General features: G+C 35.5%; 1 protein-coding gene across 2 annotated transcripts; it reads left to right on the forward strand.

The window, feature by feature from the left end:
- Positions 1-1,593: 1,593 nt before the first annotated feature.
- On the forward strand, positions 1,594-21,100 carry LOC132269086 (pre-mRNA-processing factor 39-1). 2 transcript variants are annotated; one of them, XM_059770109.1, is made up of 14 exons: positions 1,594-1,843; positions 4,800-5,366; positions 7,149-7,252; positions 9,420-9,649; positions 10,249-10,416; positions 12,169-12,532; positions 13,036-13,179; positions 14,815-14,967; positions 15,057-15,173; positions 16,400-16,480; positions 16,575-16,724; positions 17,145-17,447; positions 20,109-20,225; positions 20,476-21,100. In XM_059770109.1, exons 2-14 carry the CDS (start codon positions 4,835-4,837, stop codon positions 20,584-20,586), a joined length of 2,574 nt encoding a protein of 857 aa, XP_059626092.1. In that variant the 5' UTR covers positions 1,594-1,843; positions 4,800-4,834; the 3' UTR covers positions 20,587-21,100. The 2 variants fall into 2 exon arrangements, with proteins under 2 accessions (XP_059626092.1, XP_059626093.1); XM_059770110.1 differs by having other exon boundaries at positions 4,834-5,366.
- The last annotated feature ends 826 nt before the right edge of the window (positions 21,101-21,926 follow it).

Genomic DNA, 21,926 nt, shown 5'->3' on the forward strand with positions numbered 1-21,926 from the left:
GCACAAAGAAATACAACTATAGGAGGATTTTGCTTCATATAAATGTCAAAAGTTGGAAGTAAATATAGGAGGATTGAAATAAGTATTGATAGGGAAAAAAGAAGTATTCCCTACTTTTCTTTTCTTTTCTTTTCTCTGATGGAATGGAACTGAGTAAGGAAAAAGGTAGTCTTGACAATTTTATTTGTTGTATGTTAAATAATTAGAGGAAAAGAAGATATTTTTAAAGCATAAAAACCCAAACAGGAATGTAGAAAATTATTTCCTCCATTTGTTCATTTGTGGGTGGGAAGTTTTTGTGGATCAAGAGGGAAATTGCTCCCTTAATCCCACACCCATTCCCATCCTCTATGTTTACCGATGTCAAAAAAAGAAAATTTCCATAGTTTTTCCTATTCCTCTCATGCTTTATTCCCTTTATTTTTTACCCTGTAAAACATATTGTTAAGCTGTTGCAAACCCTAAAAATAAATACCCAAAAAAATATTTTATTTAATTTTTCAAATAATATGCCCAATTGCCCATGAAAAACACAATTAGAATATGGACAATATTTGCCTACTCACCGGTGAGTAGAAAGTTCATGCTTACTATCGATGTGGCGCAACAACAAAGTGACAAGTGTTTCTACAATGTAAAAAATAATAATAATAATAATAAATTTAAGAAGTTGGGTAAGATCCAAAAACCCATATCTAATTAATTATTTCCAATGCTACTCTATTGTCTTAATTCCTAAGTCTTAAGGAATTATAACTACAAGTATCTTGTTCAAATCAAATCCATGAAAGGAATTGGATTAGGATTTTCGATTGTGAGTGATAAGATTTCATGTGTTAACTAATATATATATATATATATATTTGTTCTTTTGAAGCGTGACTTGTATTGTTTAGCCCTTCATTGCCTTCTTGTTGACAAGGGAAAAAAAAAAAAAAAAACCAAATTGTTTGTGTAAAGGTAGATACTAATAAATATGAATCTATGATTGTCTTATAAATCAACCAGAAAGAATTCTTAAGAAAACAAATTTTATTTTTTTACCAAATCGTGACTAAATAATTTCTTTTATTTATTTGAATAATGTTAATAAGCATATTTTAATGCAAATACTCTATTAGGGAGTGACTAGGTTTACAATTGAACTCTTAAGTCTCACCATCATCAAAAAGCTTAATTAAATTCCTTCTACATAATTTTTTTGGGTTTGATTCGGATTTTATGAGAAAGAGAAAGAATTAAGTTAGGATTTGATTCAGATTTTATTGGGTTTAACTCAAATAACTTTTCAAATCTTTTATTTTTTATTTTATATTGAAGGGACACTTGTCACTTTATTGTCCTGCCACATAAGTAGTAAGTATGAAATTTCTACTCACCGGTGAGTAGACAAGTACTGTTCTTAGTATATTATAATCATAGCCTCCAACCCACATGTTAATTAATAATGTGGATAAAAAACCTAATTTTAATTTTTTTTTGAAAGGTTGATAAAAAACCCAATTGCGACCATATAAAAAGAAGATTTATTACTAGTCTTGTTTCCAAACACAAAATCCTCTAAGTGATACGGCAAAGATAAAACATCTATAGTGGTTTCTAGGGCTCGGATTCACAGAATTGCATTTACCTTGCAACCGCCAACACATAGTAGTGGTCTTATAAACTGCGCACTTCGTACCCTACTTCGCCTACTCTCTGCTTATATATCCTCACCAAATCGAAACCCCAAAAGTAGAAAACTGAAAGATCTTATAGTATATACGCTATATACACATACCAGAGGTTCAATTCACAAGTTTTCGAAGCTTCGTTCGCTCTCTCGTCGCGGACCGTGGGTGAGGTATGCGTTTTTTTCTCTCTATGTCTCGCTCTCATTCTTCGATCTGTCAGTCGTTTATATATATATATATATATGTATTTATATATATCATGTAAATATTAGGTTTTAATGTTATTTGTTCAATATGTGGTTCTTTATTTCAATTACTCATGACATGGTTAGAATTAGGGTTTAGTTCATGAAACCATAGTTAAATGCTTTAGGGCTTCAATATTTCTTGCACAATTTGCAAAGATAGAGGATTGTTTATTTATTTTGATCATAGTGACGTTTATGTTCGTCAGGAAGCAAATTCTTCAGTTAATTTGATGTTGACTGGGCATATTAAATTGTTTCATTCCTAGATAGTCGGTTAATACAAGACTATTTCCCATATTCTTCATTTTTTCCTTCTCGGTTTTGGGGTAATAAAACTATATTGGTTTATTTCATATTAGAACTTCAAATTTTTTTGATAACTTCTGTGGTCAGTCTTTTAGACAGTTATTGTCTATTATAATTGACATTGGTGGAAATCTTGTTTACACTTTCTGGAATGCTAGAGACGTCTTTCATACATGTTGTCCTTTCACAACTGAATCTCCAAATTTTCAGCCTACACATCGTTTAGCACTTGTTGTCCTGAGTTTTATCTTTATGCTGTATTACAATTGGGGATTTCTTTAAGTTTTTAGAAATAGAGTTCTTGCAACAGTCAACAACTCACAGAACTCTCCAAATTATTTTTCCAGTGAGTTTAGTTTTCCTTCCTTGCTATAAAAGATGGTTTTTCTGAGTGGCTATCATTTAGTTTTCTGTGTTCCTACTATTTAATTTATTGTTGTATAAGAATACGTTATTGGCTTTAAAACGCGTTGTGTCATAGAAGGTTGTTGAATCTACATATAGCACTTGTTCTATCCACACCTAGGCGATGTGGCCTAGTGTGGTAGCCTACTTGTGCCACCTACCCACGCTCACACACACCCGCCCACAAGGTCGTCACAATCACCCCCTTTGGGACCTAACGTCCTCGTTGGCCACACTTCTGGCTGGGGTAGGCTCTGATACCATTTTTTAACAACCTTCACCCGAGCCAGACACAATATTGTCTGCTTTTGGCTGCTCCAGACTAGAGACTTTTCAGGGGGTCACCCATTCTGGTATTAAGTTCACGGTTTTAAAACGCGTTGTGTCATATAAGGGTGTTGAATCTATATATAGCACTTGCCCCATCCACACCCAGCTGATGTGGGATTGTGCACTTGTAGCTCGCCCAGTGTGATAGCTTACTGGTGCCACCTGCACACGCTCAGTTGTTAAAGGCACGTCTCGTCTTGTTTGTCAGGCGCGCCTGACTGATTTTTTTTTTTTAAAAACTATGATTATTCTATTTCTTAAGCCAAAAAGATACTTTTGGCAACTTAATAAACAAATAAGAAAGCCAAATCGTATGAGATAAGAAACTTTTGTTAAAAAGAATAAATAAATAAGAAAGCCCAAGAGTTAAAGTGTCAACCGAACAGAAAAAGAGTGAGACCGTGAGACGAATGACGAATGACGAAGACGAAGCCAGTTGTTTCTTGTTCTTCTCTCTCTACTCCTCTACTCCTCTCTTCTCCCTTACTCCTCTCTTCTTATCTTTGTTTACATCTCTCTCTTCGTCTAGTTCTCTTCATCTACTTCTTCTGTTTCTGCATCTTTTTTTTTTTTTGGCTCTGTTTTTTTTTTTTTTTTTTTTCTTTTCTTGTTAACATTTTTTTTTTGTTAACAGATTTATTTGTTTTTGTGCTTTGTTTTGCTATTCAAAAAAACAAATTCTGCTTTACCTTTCAAGAAAACAAATTTGTGCTCTATTTTATGATTGTTGGATGTTTGTTTAGTTGATGGATTTTCTTTTTTATATTTGATATTAATTTTTAGAGTATTGATATGACTTATGAGATATGAATTTTTTTATGGTAAATTTTCAATTGTGCGGCCCACTTCACTCGGACACGCGCCTTGCCGTGCGCCTCGCGCCTAAGCTCCATAGGACCTCTAGCGCCTTGGGCCTTTAATAACACTGTTTCCAACTGTGTTGGTTTCATTGGGGGACTGGAGGTGAAGTTAATCCCATGTCAAATGTGATATCCTAATCACTCATCTAGGAAGTAGTATTCCAGAGATATTGGTAAATGCGCTGAAGATGGCTTTTAGTGCATTAAAATTTTCGTATTCCATGTTCCAGGCAGAGTTTCTCATCCAAGAAGTGCTATGACTTCACGACATTTACCACTATTGTAAAGTAGCTGTGTTTTGAGTTAATTACTTGTTACAGTAAGTTGACAGCAGAGTTATGTTCGTGGTTGATAACAGGTGAACTTGCAGCCTGTGCTTTTCTTTTAAGATGCAAGACCGTCCTTTTCCCAATCCCGTGTTCCTCTATAGGCCTGTCAAGAAGCTCCAGATAGGAGTGTTGTATCTTTTCATATGCAAACTAGTGGATTTTTGCCACATTGATTGTTGAATTAGAGACTAAACTAGGTTTTATACGCATGAAACTGGATGTCTTCTAATTCTGACACGTGCCTAGATTCCTTAGGTTACTGGAATTTATTACTCTTTGCGGGCAGCATTAAATCTGGTCCCATAAATACCAAAAAAAGAAGGCATGCTTACTAATTTGCACAGGGTAAATGTTTTAAAGGACTTAAGTCTGTTTTGACAAATCTGAAACATGGAAATTAGTGTTCTTCACTAGTTAAAGTTCTTGGACTTGCGACCTCTGGGATATTTTAATACTATGGGTTAGGGTGCTCTGTCATGATTTCAAATGCACTGGAGTTAAACTATTATCGGTTCATAGAGTAATATTATTGGTACATAGAGTAATTGGATTATTGTTTGCGATTTTGTTAAATTATCTATCACTCTCATCAAGTTTGAACACTATTCTGAAATTATTGATTTGCAAATAATGCTTGTAACCTTGCAGCTTGTTTGCTGAGTCACACTATCTGTTTTACCAGTATGGGAGACAGTGAAGCAGCGGTTGCCCAAACATCTGCTGTTATGGAGTATACATCTGCCGGCTACTCTTCCACTGATTACGGTGATGCAAGTTCAAATGATGTTCCTGATGCTGGTGCAACTATTGGAGAAATGGATGCTCCTGCTGCAAAGACTACTGGGGACATGGCTGTTTCTGTTGCTATGCCTGATGCAACTACAGTGCCTGATGCAACTATAGTGCCCGATGCTTCTAATTTTGGTGGTGGAAATGCATACCATACAGATCTAAATTCTGCCGTACAGGAAGCTCCCACTACCATGACATATGATTCCAAGATATCCTATGGAGTAGCTGATACTAGTGAGAATCCCGTGTCTCTCGAAAATGCATCTGTGGATTCATCTCAAGTTGTTAGTCACGATTCTTCTATAAATGGAAATAATGTTAGTGAAGCAAGAAATACTTCGCTGATCGGCGTTAGTGAGAATGGGATTACTTCAGATGGTGTTCACGGATCTGCTTCTGTGCATCAGTTAATGGATGGTTCTGGTATGTCTCTTTTCATTCCATGACACGTTATTATAATGCTTATGTAAGGTATGATGTTATTGTGCTTTATCACCTATTACATGGACTGTTCTAAATGACTAAGGTACGTGAGTCGGACATTATACCACAAGAGCATAGTTAGCTAGGAAATATGTTTACGACATGTATAGTTAGATATGTACCTAACTATCATATCCAGTAAATCAAGGTAACTATGTTATACATTAGAACTTTCTGGTCATGTTCATTTGTTGGTTTCAGAATGAGTCAAGTGCCTGAACTGTACACTTCACATTATGTTTTTAAAACAAACCATTTAATTAAATATAATAATATCATAAAAAGTTGAATGTTTTAGTCATTGTATCCTTTGGGAATTCTTGCTTAACATCCTGATGTACTTTATTGATTGTTGCTTACAAAAAATACTAAATATTTTCTTTACTTACTGTGGGTTGTTGATATCTGGGTGCCTACTACATTACTGAATCAACTTTCAATCCTTTTTATTTCTTGTTCTATTTTTTTCTTAGTTTTGATCATGGTTCACTGAACCGGCCGGTTCTGGTCGGTTTTCAAAGCTACCGGTTCCGTTACAGCCCGGTATATCGCTGGGTGTACGGATTCACGGGTTAACTGTCAGCCGGTTCTTGGATGAACCGCCCGTTTTTTAGTATCGGGCTGAGCCTGAACCGGTCCAGTTCCAGAAGTTTGTTTTTAATAAAAAAAGATAATCTTTGGAGAGTTGAATGTTTTAGTCATGTCATTGTCTCCTTTGGGAATTCTTGCTTAACATCCTGATGTACTTTATTGATTGTTGCTTACTAAAAATACTAAATATTTTCTTGTTCTATTTTTTTTTCTTAGTTATCGTACAACTTGCTGCTAATAAAAGAAAATTTGAGCAAAAAAAAAAAAAAAAAAAAGAAAAGAAAAGAAAAATTGACCTACAAAAAAAAAAAAAAACTAAAAAATTGAACAATCCATAACGTAATTCATTTTGGTGGTGAACTACTTATTGTTCTCAAAATTTTTGACATTAATTTTAAACTAATTACTTGTTCCATGATATGAGTATTCATTTATTTTAAATTTAAGTATATTTTAATTCATTATTTTCATAAAAAGTATAATACAAATAATTTTTAATAATACCAGCAACTTAAAATTTATTAATAAGTCATTGCTTTTGCTAAATGATCTTTAAAAATTCAATAAATTTCACTAAAAATGCATCTTTATCAAATTGTGTTGTAAAAAATCTCGTATCGGTGCGTTTTGGTAACGATGTGTGAGTTTGAAAAAAATTCACAACTGCGATAATCGATACCGTTACGTAACACCGATGCTCGCCCGAGTCCGTTACACCAAGACTGATAGCGCTACTGTGAACCTTGGCTTTGATATTGCAGGACTCGGGAGTTTGGCCACTCCAAGATTTTAATACCTGCTTCCGTATTTATTTGAATTAGCCATTTGTTACTACTTGAACGGACAATTTAGGCTACTGTTGCTATGTGGGGCATGACATTTTTTTTACTTCAAGTTTTCTTCCTCTCATACCATGTAGCCTTCTTTGTCCCTTTATCTTGAATCAGTGATTCTTCCAAATATTATCGGCGTTGTTGCCGTTGTGTTGAATGTGTTAGTGTCTTCTGCCACTAAATTTACTGTTTACTATCCAAATTTTTTGCTTCCCTCTGTTCGAATTCCAGTTTGCAAACTAGGTTCGTATTGGCATTATCTATTCATTCGTACTTTTTGTTTGATTTTTATTGGCAGCATTGTCTTCTGAAGAAGAACGATTGTGGAGCATAGTGAGAGCTAATTCTTTAGATTTTAATGCATGGACTGCTCTCATTGAGGAGACCGAGAAGATGGCAGAGGTATGCTAAAGTGAATTTCAGATGTTCTTAAGAATTTGGCTTGTTGATTTGTCATATTGGCAGGCATTTTTTACATGTCAACTGCTAGAGGAGAATCTTGGTTTGGTTTTTTTTTTTTTTAATATAGAAAATTCAACATGGGCATTTGACTCTTTTGATATAATTGCATGACAAAAGGAACATAATAAGAGAGTTCTTTACCATTATTCAAACTTGAAGTGTCTGACATGCTTATGAGGCGTGTGTCCAAGATGACATCTTGAAAAACATATATGATCTCTATAATTAAGTGTCATAATTTATTTTCCAAGTATTATATGAATTCATTTAACATAAATAACATCTCCTCCACACCCTAAATGCGAGGTGGATGGTTTGATCTCCAATCCATACAGATGAGTATCCTTGTCAAAAAAATGAGAAGGAAGGGACCGGCTGAATGCATGAGCTGAAATTAAAGTTCAGTCTATAACCAAATGCTTGTAATTTAACACTATGGCATATGTATTAGGATATGATCAAAACGCCTCAAATTTGAGACTTAGTTTCCAACATAATGGGCTGCACACTTTTATCTTCAGTTGCACATGTATGAATTTGGTCTCTTATGACATCTCATTGGGGTCCCCAACAGGTTGTTCTGTGATGCCCTCGAGTGTAAATTTAATGGGGTTGACCATCAGCATTTGGATCTGGAGTTTTGTTAAGAATTTGCATTTGGTCAAAGTATAGTTAGTTACTCTAATATGAAGATCTCTCTCTCTCTCTCTCTTTTTTTTTTTTTTTTTTTTTTTTTTTTTTTTTTTTTTTTTTTTTTCTCAACTACTACGATATGAATTACTGTGAAGAATTGGAGGAGGTAAGGTCTGTAAGTAGCAAAAATAAGTAGATAATTTAATTATTTTTTGCCTTCATTTGTTCTTTTGTAGGACAGCATTATGTAAGATCCTTGGGGGCTGATTATTTTTGTTTTTCCCTTTTTTCTTGGAATGGGCTAAGGTTTGTGGAGATGTTGAGTTTTAGGGGCTGCAAAGGCTGTGAAGGGGAGGAAAAGTCAAAATTACAGTGCTGTTTTCAGCTTGTGAACAGAACATCTGGGTTGTGGACACAACTAGTCCTGGTTTATACTGTAGGATTCTATCAACTATGGTTGAGCATTTTAGGAGAAAAGTGATTAGGCTTGTCAGAATAGGTTTTTCAGGGTAAATAGAGTCTAGCAAGATCTGGTCATCAGTCAAAGGTTAAAAGTTCATGAACTTGTAGGGAAATAAATAAATTGGAGAAGACCATAAGGGTTCTATTGCTCCTTGGCCGTAATTTCGCAATTCACAATCATCAAGAAACATAATTGCTTAAGATTTCTCCAAGAATTGCTCTTTATTTTATTGAGAACATTGTGTTGACATATATGGACTTCCAGGCATCCTAATTTTAATAGGTTTTGGAGTCCATATCCTTGAACTTAGGTTTTGACTAGTAAAAACCAGGTAAACCTATGGAAGTCCACAACAAATGAAGATCCAAATATTATGACAACCTAAAGTTCAACCCATATACCTCAATTATCGCACATGTCCAGCTAATGTAAAATTCTCAAACTACTCTCACCTCTTAAGACACAACAAGTGGGTTGTGACTTGGACCTTTATTATACAACCTCTCATGGTGCCCCTGACTTAGATTTGAAACAACTTATGATACCTTTTCCTCCTTATAGTTTGCTTTTCCTTGAGATTCTTACTGAGTTTCCAAAAATTATATTGATGATTGTTGCTGGGTTGAACGTGTCACGATATGTGAATGGATCAAAGCATGGCTTATTTGCTTAATGGTCTATAGAATGTGTATTATCAGCATCTGGTTTCTTCAGAATTGACATGGTTTAATGTCTTTTTCTGGTTTGAGGTTTTCCCTTATCATATTCTGTTAGAAATTGCCATCACAGAGTTTTGTTCGGTGCTAGCTTTTGAATCTACTCTCTGGTTTACTTGGTGGGAGTCATTATTTCGCTTCATTTATCATGTACTAGCATTTTGTCGGGCTTTTTCTCCCCACTTGCACTTACATACTTAGAAGTTGTTCTTGTTTTAGTTTGTTTTTGTGTTTTTGGCATTTTGAGGGCCTTTTTCTTTCTGGTGGAGCTAACATACCCCTTTCTCATATACAGGACAATATATTGAAAATTCGGAAAGTTTATGATGCCTTTTTAGCGGAATTTCCATTGTGTTATGGTTATTGGAAGAAGTATGCGGATCATGAAGCACGCCTGGGCTCTATTGACAAAGTTGTGGATGTCTATGAACGAGCAGTTCAGGGAGTGACCTATTCTGTGGACATTTGGTTGCACTATTGTATATTTGCCATAAGTACATATGGAGATCCAGACACCATTCGGAGGTAATTTCTGTTCTTTGGTTCATTGTATTACTTTTCACTGCTTTCTAACCTGATTTTGGTATGCCTACTACAGCAACTCCTCACATGTATGGCGAAAAGGTTTGTTTGGGATGTACTTCAGAAATACAAATTTGTATTTCTGGTGTGCAGACTAGTTTGAGGCTACTGTATCTGATAGCTATCTTAATTTCTTTTGGGGTTAATTTTATTTCATGCCTTCATTATTCCCCTTCTATTTTCACTTCTCTTCCTTGGGACTCTCATAGTCCATGTAGTTCTCCATGAACTTTTGCTGTTTTTAACTATGACAAATTGAGGTGCGTCAATATACAAAATGCTGCTGAGAAGATCTTGACCAGTTAAGGGCTAAGATAAGATGGCCTCTATCACTGCTCCATTTCAGGGACATAGTATGATTATTTTCAGGAAGGTAATTGCAGTGCATTTGTGCCTGACTTTGGATGTGTCATGTGCTCTTAGAGTGAATTATTCCTTCTCCTTCAACACTTGTGCTGCTATCTCGCATTTATGGACGTTCTTGCCATGGCTAAGTTGATGTTTTTATATATGTTCTAATGGATATTTTCATGTTGTTTCAGGCTGTTTGAGCGAGGATTAGCTTATGTTGGAACAGATTACTTATCTTTCTCACTGTGGGACAAATATATTGAGTATGAGTACTCACAGCAGGAGTGGTCACATCTTGCCATGATCTACACACGAATACTAGAAAATCCTAATCAACAACTTGATCGCTATTTCAACAGGTGATTCTGCTTCGTCTTTTTACTTTTTCTTTCCTTTTTCCCCCCTATCTATGCATTTGTTCTTATTATTAGCGAGGGTGACTTCCTTTTCACTGCGACTAGATTTTTTTTTTTGTGCATTGTCCCTGTTTCTATATGCCACTGCTGTTTGTATTTGAACTTATGCAGCTGTGAGTGTGCCACATATGTGATAATGTGAATAGAGGAATTTGTTATAAAATGGATTACACCCTATTGCATTCCTTATGAGCACTGATAAGTAGTATCCAGGACTAAGTTTGCACTGCGAGGATGAGTTGAATCAATAGTTTTTCGATATGGTCAGGAAAGAAATGAGAGACAGGAAAACAGTACTTTGTTGGATTAAAGGAACATTCTCAAACCGACCAATATCAAAATTTGAATTGTTTCTTGTGAACGTGATCTTTGTTTGTTATGTATTGGAGCACTTTGTGGAATCATGAATTGTGAGAGTTGGGGTTTTTAAACTTCTGAAATTAAATAGAAGAAATCAGGGAGAAATTTTCAGTGGCCGTGCCTTTGTATGCTTTGCATTGACAAGGAATTATGAATTGTAATGAATTGAACTTTTAGCTTCTGAAATGAAGTAGAAGATGCAAGAGGGGGGAGAGAACGGGGTGAGGGGAGATTGTTCATAAGGAATCATAATTTAATAAAGGGCTTTTGGTACACTAGATGGTACATTAAAGTTTGAATTCGAATTTGTACAATTTATTTTATGGGCAACCCTTGTGAAAAGAATTGGTCACTTGAAAGAATAATTGGTTTAACAGGTTCACTTCTTCCAAGAGTTCATTCAACTTGTTTTTATATACAACAGGTGCTGCCATGGAATTGTTTTGTTGCGAAGTTCATGTGCGAAAGTTATATTAAATATGCACATTTTAGTTTCTTTGCACTTTAAACTTTTGGGGACTTCTGTCATGTTGTTAAGAATTATTATTTTGCTTACTTGAGTTGTACCTTGTTGGGTTTGGTAAAACACTGCCCACGTTATCAGTTGTTTCATTAGAATCATGCTATCTTAGTCCGAAGGGGAATAGGTGGATTTTGGTGTTTTTAGCCGAGGCAATTTTGCTAAGCCATTGTTTTGTTTTTGTGGAAGACTGCTGAATGCATCACAGGTTTGATATATCTTTCCTTGAACTGATGCCATGGCGTAGTTTTGCTGATTGCTCTCTAATTTGATACGAATATGTTTATCATTCTTCGGATTGTTCTTAACCTAAAGCTTCTCTGATTGAAAATAGAAATTTATTAGGCATTAGAGAATACTTATTCCTTGGCATCTATGGAGCTGGAGAAAATGCTTCTGGTTTTTTTTTGTGGTTTCAACCATTTCTATAGTGCTGAAGAAATACTATATCTAAAGGAAAACAAACAAGACTTTTTACATAGGTCCACTGCTAGCATGTAGTTTTTCCTTGTATAAAATCATTTTCAGATGGTTTGTGTGCTTTTACTGCTATTAAAGCTTCTTCTTTTTCTTATATTGAGTCATTTTGTTATTATTTGTGTGCTATGGGTGTCATTTATGTAATCTATGTTCTGAAGTTTGCACGGTTCCCAAATGCCGCCTTCATCTTTCACCTTTCTTTCCCGCTTATTTTATCTTTGAGAGTTTGGTTGCTATTTTGGATATTTTTATACATGATGTATGTAATTATAAAAAATGGTTGAGTTTCTTGTTACCTCAGACGTTCTTATTCCTGTGATTGTGCCAATTTTCAGCTTTAAGGAGTTAGTTGCAAGTCGGCATCTGTCGGAGTTAAGGACCGCCGAGGAAGCTGCAGCTGCAGCAGCTGCTACTTCAGAATCTGATGCTCAAGAAAATGAGGGAGAGGTTCATCCTAATGCTGTGGAACAGTCTTCTAAACCTGTAAGTGCAGTCTTAAGAGATGCTGAGGAGTTGGAGAAGTATATCGCCATTAGAGAAGAGATGCACAAGAAAGCTAAGGAGCTCGATTCTAAGATCGTTGGTTTTGAAACAGCTATCAGGCGGCCTTACTTTCATGTGCGGCCCCTCAACACTGCAGAGCTTGAAAATTGGCATAATTATCTAGATTTTATTGAAGGAGGAGAGGACTTCAATAAGGTATTTTGAGTTTGATTGTTTTGGTGACTTTTGAATCCCGTGGCTTGTACTTTTAGTTTGTACTACTTGTTATACGCTGACTTACAGTTAAGTAATATCTGCCGCATCATATGCTTTATTGGCTAAAATCGTTGGATGAAGCATCTTTTAAAACGGGATATTGAACTTGGACTAAAGCATGGGCCTTCCATTTGGTTTCTATAAGGCTAAGTACTTCAAACCTTCATTTGTGAGTGGACATTCTAGGTTCATGATATGTTGTATGGTAAAATGTTTGTTTTAAAGTTCTAATGTTATTTATGCAGGTGTGTTCTTATCTTCCTAACCATCTATCTGTCAGGCAAGGAGGGTCCCTCCTTTCCTATTTGAGGGTCCTCCCTGTTCCGCCAACGGAGTATTTCTTATGCATTTCTCCCAAGTTCCCTTTGTTTGTATTACTCATTTAGTTCTGTAGCTTTGAATTGGAACTCTGTGATCCATTATGTTCCTTTTCTGTGGATCAGGTTGTCAAGTTATATGAAAGATGCCTAATTGCTTGTGCAAATTATCCTGAGTATTGGATACGGTATGTCTTATGCATGGAGGCTAGTGGAAGCGTGGATCTTGCAAATAATGCACTTGCACGTGCTACCCAGGTCTTTGTGAAGGTATAAATTGTGGTCTTGTATTCTATTTAAATTGTTCATTGGTTCTTAGACTTTGTTTGGTTGGGATGGAAGGAGGGAGGGAGAGAAGGAAGGAGTCAACATTCAATGTTTGGTAGGGGAGAGAGGGAGGGGGGTGAGATTGGAGGATGGATGAGGCATCCTCCGGGCCCCCCCATCTTGCTGCCATCCAAAATTGGGTGGAAGTGGAGAACGGAAAATTGATATTTGTTTGATAAAATTGAAAATACATTATTACCCTCAATTAAGTGTGTTAATATAATCCCCTTCCCTTCCACTCAGCCAAACAAAAGGAGGTATGGACCCTGTGCTATCCGAGGCATGCTTTGCCAATAATTTCTCCACACACACGTACACCCACCCACCCACCAGCTGTTGCCTCCTAGGGGTTTAGACCCTCCAACTCCCATTTTGAAGTTGCAAATAATATTTGAGCTAAAGGCACGGTGGTGTTTCCCTCCACTTTTACCCACTTAAAACTGATATCGCATCTAAACCTGTGTGGGACTTTGTATAATACACCTTCATTGAGTATATTTTTTTATTTGATATATCTACCTTGTTAAACGTGCTTAGTATTCATGTTGTAACAGTTCTTCATTGTGTGCTGTCCTAGTTCCAAATCTTTACAGCCACTTTCTTCACGATGTTCCTTTCATGTTTGCTTGAGGATGAATGATACAATGTCCTTGTTGCTAATTGATATAACTATCCACCAAAAAGACCCCTAGAAATTTTCTTTTGTGTTCTAAATGTAGTAATGGCAAATGTGTCAGTAAAAATTAAGTATTTTTGTTGACTTTCTTTCTGTTTTTTGTATATATAGTTGGAGGACATTTTGGCATAAAGGTGTATGTTCAGTAAAAATGGGATTTGGGTTTCTGTGCAATTGGACATTTTCCTGAAATTTATTGATGCATTCACAAGTCGTCGACCTTTTTAGATTGTGTGTATATATATATGTATATATATATATATATATTGAAGTTTTCTTTAGAAAGAGGGTTCTGCCGAAATTTTTGTTCTTTTGACCTAATAGATTCACGGGCATAGACAAAGTGGTTTCACTTCTGCTTTGATTACCAATTGTGTTTTTGTGACCCTAGTGGTGCTTTTGGCTATTGGAGTTTTTTTGCCAAAGAAGTCCAAGAAGTTCCTTATGGGAGATCCAAGTTTTAGTTTTAGTTATTTTATTTCCTGATGTTACATTGTACAGAACTTCTCTCTGCCCTTGGTGGCTTTTTGACTCCACAGTTAATTGTGGGGCCCTATGGTTGATTGTGTTGTTATAAGTTGTTTATGTAGGGACTGGACTAACTACTAGGAATTTTGTAGAAAAATTAGAAAAGAAATAAATGCTGATATTATTTTCGTTCTTTATTATTATAATTTTATTTTATTTTTGAAAAAGTCAGTGAGGATTGATCTCTGTTTGATGAATATAAGTAGAGAAGGAAGTTTAGGAATGTTTGGTTTTGAAAATTTCAGTGAAATTTTTGGTATGTTGATTTTGTCAAAATCTGATTGCAATTTTTGGTTGTTTAACTGGTTAAATTTATAGTTTTTCTGTTTTCCTCTACCTCTGTCTTAAGCTTGAATCATTGCTAATTTACACAGAGACAACCAGAGATTCACCTCTTTGCTGCTCGATTTAAAGAGCAGAGTGGGGATATTCCAGGAGCTCGAGCTGCCTATCAGCTTGTCCACACTGAAATTTCACCTGGTTTACTAGAAGCAATCACTAAGCATGCGAACATGGAACATCGGCTGGTAATGTTGTTTAAGTGAGCTGTTGAATATTCTGGATTATGATCTCTAATTGCAAGTTATAATTGGTTTTTTCTTTCAATATAATGCAGGGGAATCTGGAAGATTCCTGTTCAGTATATGAACAGGCAATTGCTATTGAAAAAGGAAAGGAGCATTCACAGTCTCTGCCGCTGTTATTTGCTCAATATTCTCGTTTTTTGCACTTGGTATGATATGCAGTTGTTATTATATGCTTTTTTGCTCAATATTGTTCTTTTTATTTATTAATTTATTTATTTAATTTTTTGGATTTACTTCCTTTTAAGTTAATTTAAGAGGAGAGTTTTTCACCTGACAGTTGGCAAGCCGCAATTCTAATTACTTTGGTTTAAAAAAATTCACCCAAAATTTCTAGTTGGCAAGCCTTAGTTCTCAACCTGGGTTGTCTTTATGGAGTAACATGATCCTTTAACTTTTTAGTTGAGACTCGTCTCCCATTGATTTTCTTTAAATACTGTCAAATTTAAAGACTGATTGCTTACCGAGATCCAAACCATGGTCTGGTTCAGTAGAGTAGACATCCCTGTTCAGTTTTATCCCCAGTGGGTTGAATAATTCTATCCTGTTTTTGGATGTTATTTGAAATGTCAGTCATCTTTATCGTATCATATAGATTGATTCCATGTCGTGGATGCATAGCAGCATAGGGCATGCATTTATTTCCTCATATTTATAAAATGTCCATTTTTTCGTTCACTTCAATACACGTTCGAGTCAGAGGGTGACGGTTAGGTGCAAATAATATCAGGTGCTGTTTACCTAGTCCGCCGCTTCCAACACCATCACTGTCCATGGTCGGTGCTTTTGGCCTTCTGAACGTTTGGCTTTTTCCAAAGTGGCTATTTCCTCGGGATGGATCTGTGCATTGTAACTTCCTTGGAAGAAGTGGAAAATTCCAGTTTTGTTGGACAATTAATTTCTCCTAGGCTTGTTAACAACTAGAAAATGGTCTAGACTAGGTTGGAATTCTGGTTGGAATATTCTTTCAATGATAATACTTATTTTTTGTACGATTATGATTGAACGCCTGCAAAATTCAAAGCTGAAATATCTGAAATGTCCTCTCACCATCTTGTGCGTGATATTGCTGTCATCATAATGTGCTCTCTATAACGGCGGTCTGTATTTTCTTAATTGATCTCTCTTAGTCCGATTCATTTTAGATTTGCTGGAGAGGCTGATGCACTCTGACAGCATTTCTCTCCTGCAATCTTGCAGATAGATTTTTGTTTGGTTAGATTGAAGAGCCTTGTAGTCATAAATTACCCGTACAAATTTAACCAAATTTTATTGGTTGAACTCGCAGTACATATTTTATGGTTTTCCAAGAGTCATTAAGGTAATAACCTTTTTATTGCATGGTCTCTTCTCATTCTGTGATATTTGTTGGTAGGTTTCTGGTAATGTGGAAAAAGCTAGGGAAATTCTTGATCAAGCACTTGAGAATGTTGAACTGTCAAAACCACTTTTGGAGGTTCTTTTTTTTTCTCTCTCTCTCTCAATTCTTGATATTATTTCAGTTTACTATTTTCTTACCTACATGTTTCACTTGTTCTTGATGTATGCAGGCTATAATCCACTTTGAATCAATACAGTCACTTCCGAAACGAATTGATTATTTAGAGTCATTGGTAGACAAGTTCATTGTTCTTAACAATGATAACCCAAATGCTGCAAGTATCGCTGAAAAAGAGGAGCTATCTAGCATTTTTTTGGAGGTGATGATTTGTTCTTTTGTTTTAAATGTTTTGTGAAAAAAGTATGTAGTTTGCATCAATTTGTGTTGTTCATGATTAGATTATCTGGTTGTAGAATTCATTCATTTCCTTTTTCTAGTTTTATATTGAAAGTTGTTGAATATTTGATTATGTGCTAATATGTCATTATTTTATATTGCACTTTCTATAGCATGTTTTTATTCATGTATAAAAAGTTGAGTTATTTTTTTTTTTCATATAACTCTGAATTTTTGTAATCAAACATAAGAATGTGGCATAAATATACATGAACTGTATAATATATATATAAAGTAAACATTTTGGAACAATTTTCTTTTAAAATGAAGTTCTAAAGAAAACAACCAGTAAGCTAACTGTAATATTTTTTTCAAGTATTTTATTAGCCGTTGGTTGTTGCAGTTTCTGGATCTATTTGGGGATGCACAATCCATCAAAAAGGCTGATGATCGTCATGCGAAACTCTTCTTACATCATAAAAGTACATTGGAGTCCAAAAAGCGCCAGGCAGAGGATACTCTAGTTTCAGATAAGACAAAGCTAGCAAAGTCTTATTCTGGTGTTCCTTCATCTGCCCCATCAGTAATGGGCGCATATCCAAGTGCACAAAACCAATGGGCAGCAGGTTATGCTTTACAGCCCCAAGCTTGGCCACAGGTCACACAGGCCCAAGGTCAACAGTGGAATCCTGGCTATGCCCAACAGGTACATTACCCATCATCAATCATGTGATTTGGTTAGTTAGTTCTTAAATTTGTCAGGAAGGCAATTGTTCTCCCAATTAGTCATAAATTATAGGATGTGAGGATCAGATTGTTGCCCTTGTTAGTTTCCTGACTCCATTGTGACATTTGCAAAAAGTGAATTTTGTAGTATTTTTGGGTAAGGTGAATTTTTTAGTATTGTTTTTATACGGGCCTTTTTGTTTTCACTTTTTTTTTTTACTATTATTATTATTATTTTTTTTATCAGGCTCTTAGTTGGAAGTAGAGGATGATTAGTCATGCCTAGAGCTGGACATGAAAACTTTAGGGTAAATGAACTGAGGTGAGTTGAGTGTCAGAATTTCACGCCCAGTTTGATGAGGTTGGATGGTGCAGGACTGCTTGCATTTCCAAACTTGGACTGAACCCAAGTTAGGACAGAGCTCCACATGCATGTTCAACTTCGGTTGTGTGGTTCTGAAGGAGGTCAAGAGGAGCTTGGCTCATTTATTAGTGGACGGAGAAGGAACCGGAATCTGCCATCTGGTGAAAGTAGGCAGTAGCTCCAATGTAGTGATGTAGAATTGGAAGTGAAGAAAGGAGGAGACAGATAAGAGAAGAAGAATGGAGAAAATCTATATCTCAATAATATCCATCAATAATAAAAAATAACAGACTCATTGTATTAAACCCTACATATACTGGGAATTAAAATAAAAATCTATTAAAAAACTACCAAAATAACATGCTTAAAAATAAGAAAAGCATAATAATGTAAAACCCTAGTTTTCTTAAAATTTCCTCTTGCTTCTATGCTTGTGTTGTGGGCGGTTCCAACCATGGTCTCCGTTAATTATTTAAAATGTAGAACACGATGATAAAAATTTCTTAAGCCTCCAAATTTGAGTTATATAAACTTCCATGAACAGCAGAGGTGGTTGATTTATATTTGTTAGTTGTATTAATATTAATACAAGAATTTGATAGTTATTTACATGAGGTTTGAGTGTTTCATGATTTCGTCATTGTGAAGATATGAATTTCTTGACTAAATATTTGTATTACTTTATTAATTTGGGAAGGAAATCTAACCTGCAAATCTGGTAACTTGCCTCGCTCCCCACACTAACATGACAGGCTTGTCAGGTTTATAGTGGGTTGTTGGAAGGGATGAAGGTAAGGTCACCTTATTCCGGTATCCTTCTATATTTGCTTACCATTCTAATAAAACTGTTCTTCCCTTTCTATTTGAAGCCTATATGGTTTCCTCATACTATAAGCAACACTCCTACTCTTCAATTTGTCGTATCCAAGTATCAAACATTTATTATCCCAATCTCTCTCTCTCTCTCTCTCTCCTAGAACATTCCATGCCCTCCCCCCCAATACAGGAAAAAGAATGGAAAAAGAGGGAAACATAAGGTAAAGATTCCAGTTATTCTATTTAACTGTTCAGATCCCGTCTAATTTGTTTCCCATCATCGAAAAAATTGTATTTTCTAAATTTTATTTTTAAATTAAATTTTGAGATTTTGATCATTATACACTATTCAGATGCTTATGGCCTCTTTTCCTCCAGATTTATTACATGCAAGCTGAAGTATATGATAGATAAAAGTGAAGAAGGATTTGGAGGAGATTGGCCAGATAGGGAAAATGTATCAATTAATAACCCAATTCTTGCATCTGGGTTTTTGTGTATTGTGATGTTTGGAGGGCTTGTAATAAGATTACACATTAATTCTTCTGCTTATGAGCTTTCAAGAGCACACAGGGCTGTTGACGTTCTGGCTGGCTTTGACTTTTGCTTTTGCTTCGTTTGTCTATTGGCTGAACAAGTAATGACGGGTTGGTTCATGAGTCTAATCCATTGTATTCATGGACTGCTAGTTCTTTTGCAACCGTAACTAAATACAAAAGCTTCACTTAACATGTGGAATGACGGACAAGGATGTGTGCATAGAATTCGTTCTTGGTTTTGAAAGTAATATGGTTCTCCGAGTGGTGGACTTGAAAGATGAGAATTGCAGCAGATAGGATCTGTTAAACATATTTGGGTAAAGCTTAAAAAACCCGTTGGTTATACATGTATTGCTTATAACTCCCTAAAGCTTACTGAACACCACTCTAGTAAGAAAAGGGTGCCAATGAGGGCTTGCTGTTACTCTTCTGTAGTAAATTTACGCAAATTACCCTATGTTATACCAAAAAAAAAACCTCTGGAAAATGACAAAAAAGGACAAACCAAAATATTGTCGTTCTAACGAGGGTACTTATGTGCAATATTTTCCAAAGGTAAAAGGCAGTCATATACCATTTCCGTTATATAGGGGTGTTATATGCACTGTATAAAATACTGAGAGCTGTTATTTGTACTTCACTTAATATGAATCTTTTTGCTTTTCTTTGTTGTGTGTTTTGTTGATCATATTATTGCAAGACTGTAATTTTTTTTTTATTATTCTTTTTGACTATTTCGAATTTATTTTGCTTGCTCTGATATTGTGATGACTGATGAGTTATGTCTTACTTCATGGTTAGATTTATATGGGGAATTCTGCATAAGTCTGTCTTCAAATTGCTATGATAATAGGTCTCACATCGATTTGATATCTAGATTTGGCAATGTGAAAATTTTCTTTTGTTTTGTCACAAACTGTAGGCTGCATACGGTGCATATGGTACTTATGGAAACAACTATTCACATCCACAAATTCCAACGTCTGCACCCCAAACTGCTGCCTATGGTGCTTATCCTCCTACATATCCTCCTGTCCAGGTAATGCAAATTTGTTACATATATTTACTATAATAATTTGACAAACTCAATTTATGATTTAACTGCACTTATAAAAAATTTCTTATATTTACATATAATGTTGATATGTTTTTTTTTGGGGTATTTGGGATGGTGGGTTTGTTGGGGGGTTGTTTATGGAAAGGGAAAGCTAGAAGAATTTCAGCTTAATAATTCTTTGTTGCTGCATGCATCATATCTTCTTAATAATGGTTTGTTATAATTATGACAGAGCTTCCCCCAGCAAAGTTATGCACCAGCAGCCACACCAGCAGCAGCTTTGACTCCAGCTCAGCAGCCTACTGCAGCAACCCCTCAAGCCTATTATGGCAATTACTACTGAGTAGTCAGGATCAACCCAACCCAAGTTCGCCACCTGTAATTTATCCTTTGCTTCTTTGATGGCCTCTACAGAAATCGAGCTATACCATGGGTTTTTTGGACATGAGTATTGTGAAAATGACACGCTTGGACAGTCGAGCATAGTTGTGTTCAAATTATGTCTAACCAAATTGGCAGTGAAAGTGTATTTTAGTTTTTAGAATTTGACAGCACCGCATTCGTCTACGCACTAGTGAGAATATGCCACTTGCTACATGCTGGAGCCTCATTAGATTCCTGGCCGGTGTATACTTTCTGTGCGGGACTACGTGTGTGTGTGTGTGTGTGTGTGTGTAGAGGTAGGCACCTCATAGAAGGAAAAAACCGAGTCAGGACATGGTTTTGTGGCAGGCGCATGAGATAAATACTAATTAAATCAGTGATAGCTTATTTAGTATGTGCATCTTTAAGCAGTTTTGATTTATGTGAATGTTTAATGGTTCAGTTTATATGAAGCTTTACGTATTAAGAATTTATTTAGTGTGTGTGTGTGTTGTTGACTCTAGCAATGGTGGCGACCTTTTGTGGTGGTGATTATTGAAATGTTGCTTTTTCTTCATTCCGAAGGAGATATTAGCATTACTACTCTAGTTGTCTGGTGCTCATTTCAATTAGAATTGCGTAAAAAGAATGCACAGTTTTTTAAGTGCTTTTGAGTTTTCTTTCTACCCTTTTAAGCTAGTGAAAACCAGGTTTTGTTTTTGGTCAGGTAAGTACTCACTCCCCCACAGTTTCTTTCTGTTTGTTTACTCCTTAGCAACCTACTTGGGATTGTGTTTAGTCACAATGGATGCCAACTGTTGTATGCTTTGTGATAATTGTGTTTAGGGCTATATGATCGTGTTAATACGTATAAATTAGTTTTCCAATCTAGTAAGCGAGTTTGGAAATATACAAATAAGTCGGCTTTGTGCTAATTTATGAGATAAGTATTTGTGGGGTTCTTTACCTGTGGGGCACAATCCGACCTCGTTTGAGAATGCTTGTGTTTTAACATTATTGGGAATGTAAGGTCCAATCACAAGCTATTATGCCCAACATTTCTATATGGAACAAGGGTGGCAAGTGATAACCTGAATAACACCACGTATAAAATTGGTAGAGAACCATCATTCTTCAAATTTGTTGTCTTCCGTCTATTTGGATGTAAAATATTTTATAGAAAATATTTTTTTATTTTGTAGTGTTTGGTTATTTTAAAATAATAATAAAGAAAAAATTATTAAAATTTTACAAAAATAATTTATTTATTAATTTTTGGTAAATTATTTTATACGCTTGTGCTCTTGATACAGTCAGAAT

This window comes from Cornus florida, unplaced genomic scaffold (assembly GCF_030987335.1).
Source record: "Cornus florida cultivar Cherokee Brave unplaced genomic scaffold, ASM3098733v1 CherokeeBrave_3.0.0_Hap2_Chr08, whole genome shotgun sequence".
In the NCBI taxonomy this organism is placed as follows: Eukaryota; Viridiplantae; Streptophyta; class Magnoliopsida; order Cornales; family Cornaceae; genus Cornus; species Cornus florida.

Bases quoted from the DNA above. Each gene is read 5' to 3' on its own strand.
- LOC132269086 (XM_059770109.1), top strand. From the start codon at position 4,835: ATGGGAGACAGTGAAGCAGCGGTTGCCCAAACATCTGCTGTTATGGAG. The intron at 7,253-9,419 runs GTATGCTAAAGT...TCTCATATACAG, and splicing joins AGACCGAGAAGATGGCAGAG to GACAATATATTGAAAATTCG. The intron at 17,448-20,108 runs GTACATTACCCA...CACAAACTGTAG, and splicing joins ATCCTGGCTATGCCCAACAG to GCTGCATACGGTGCATATGG.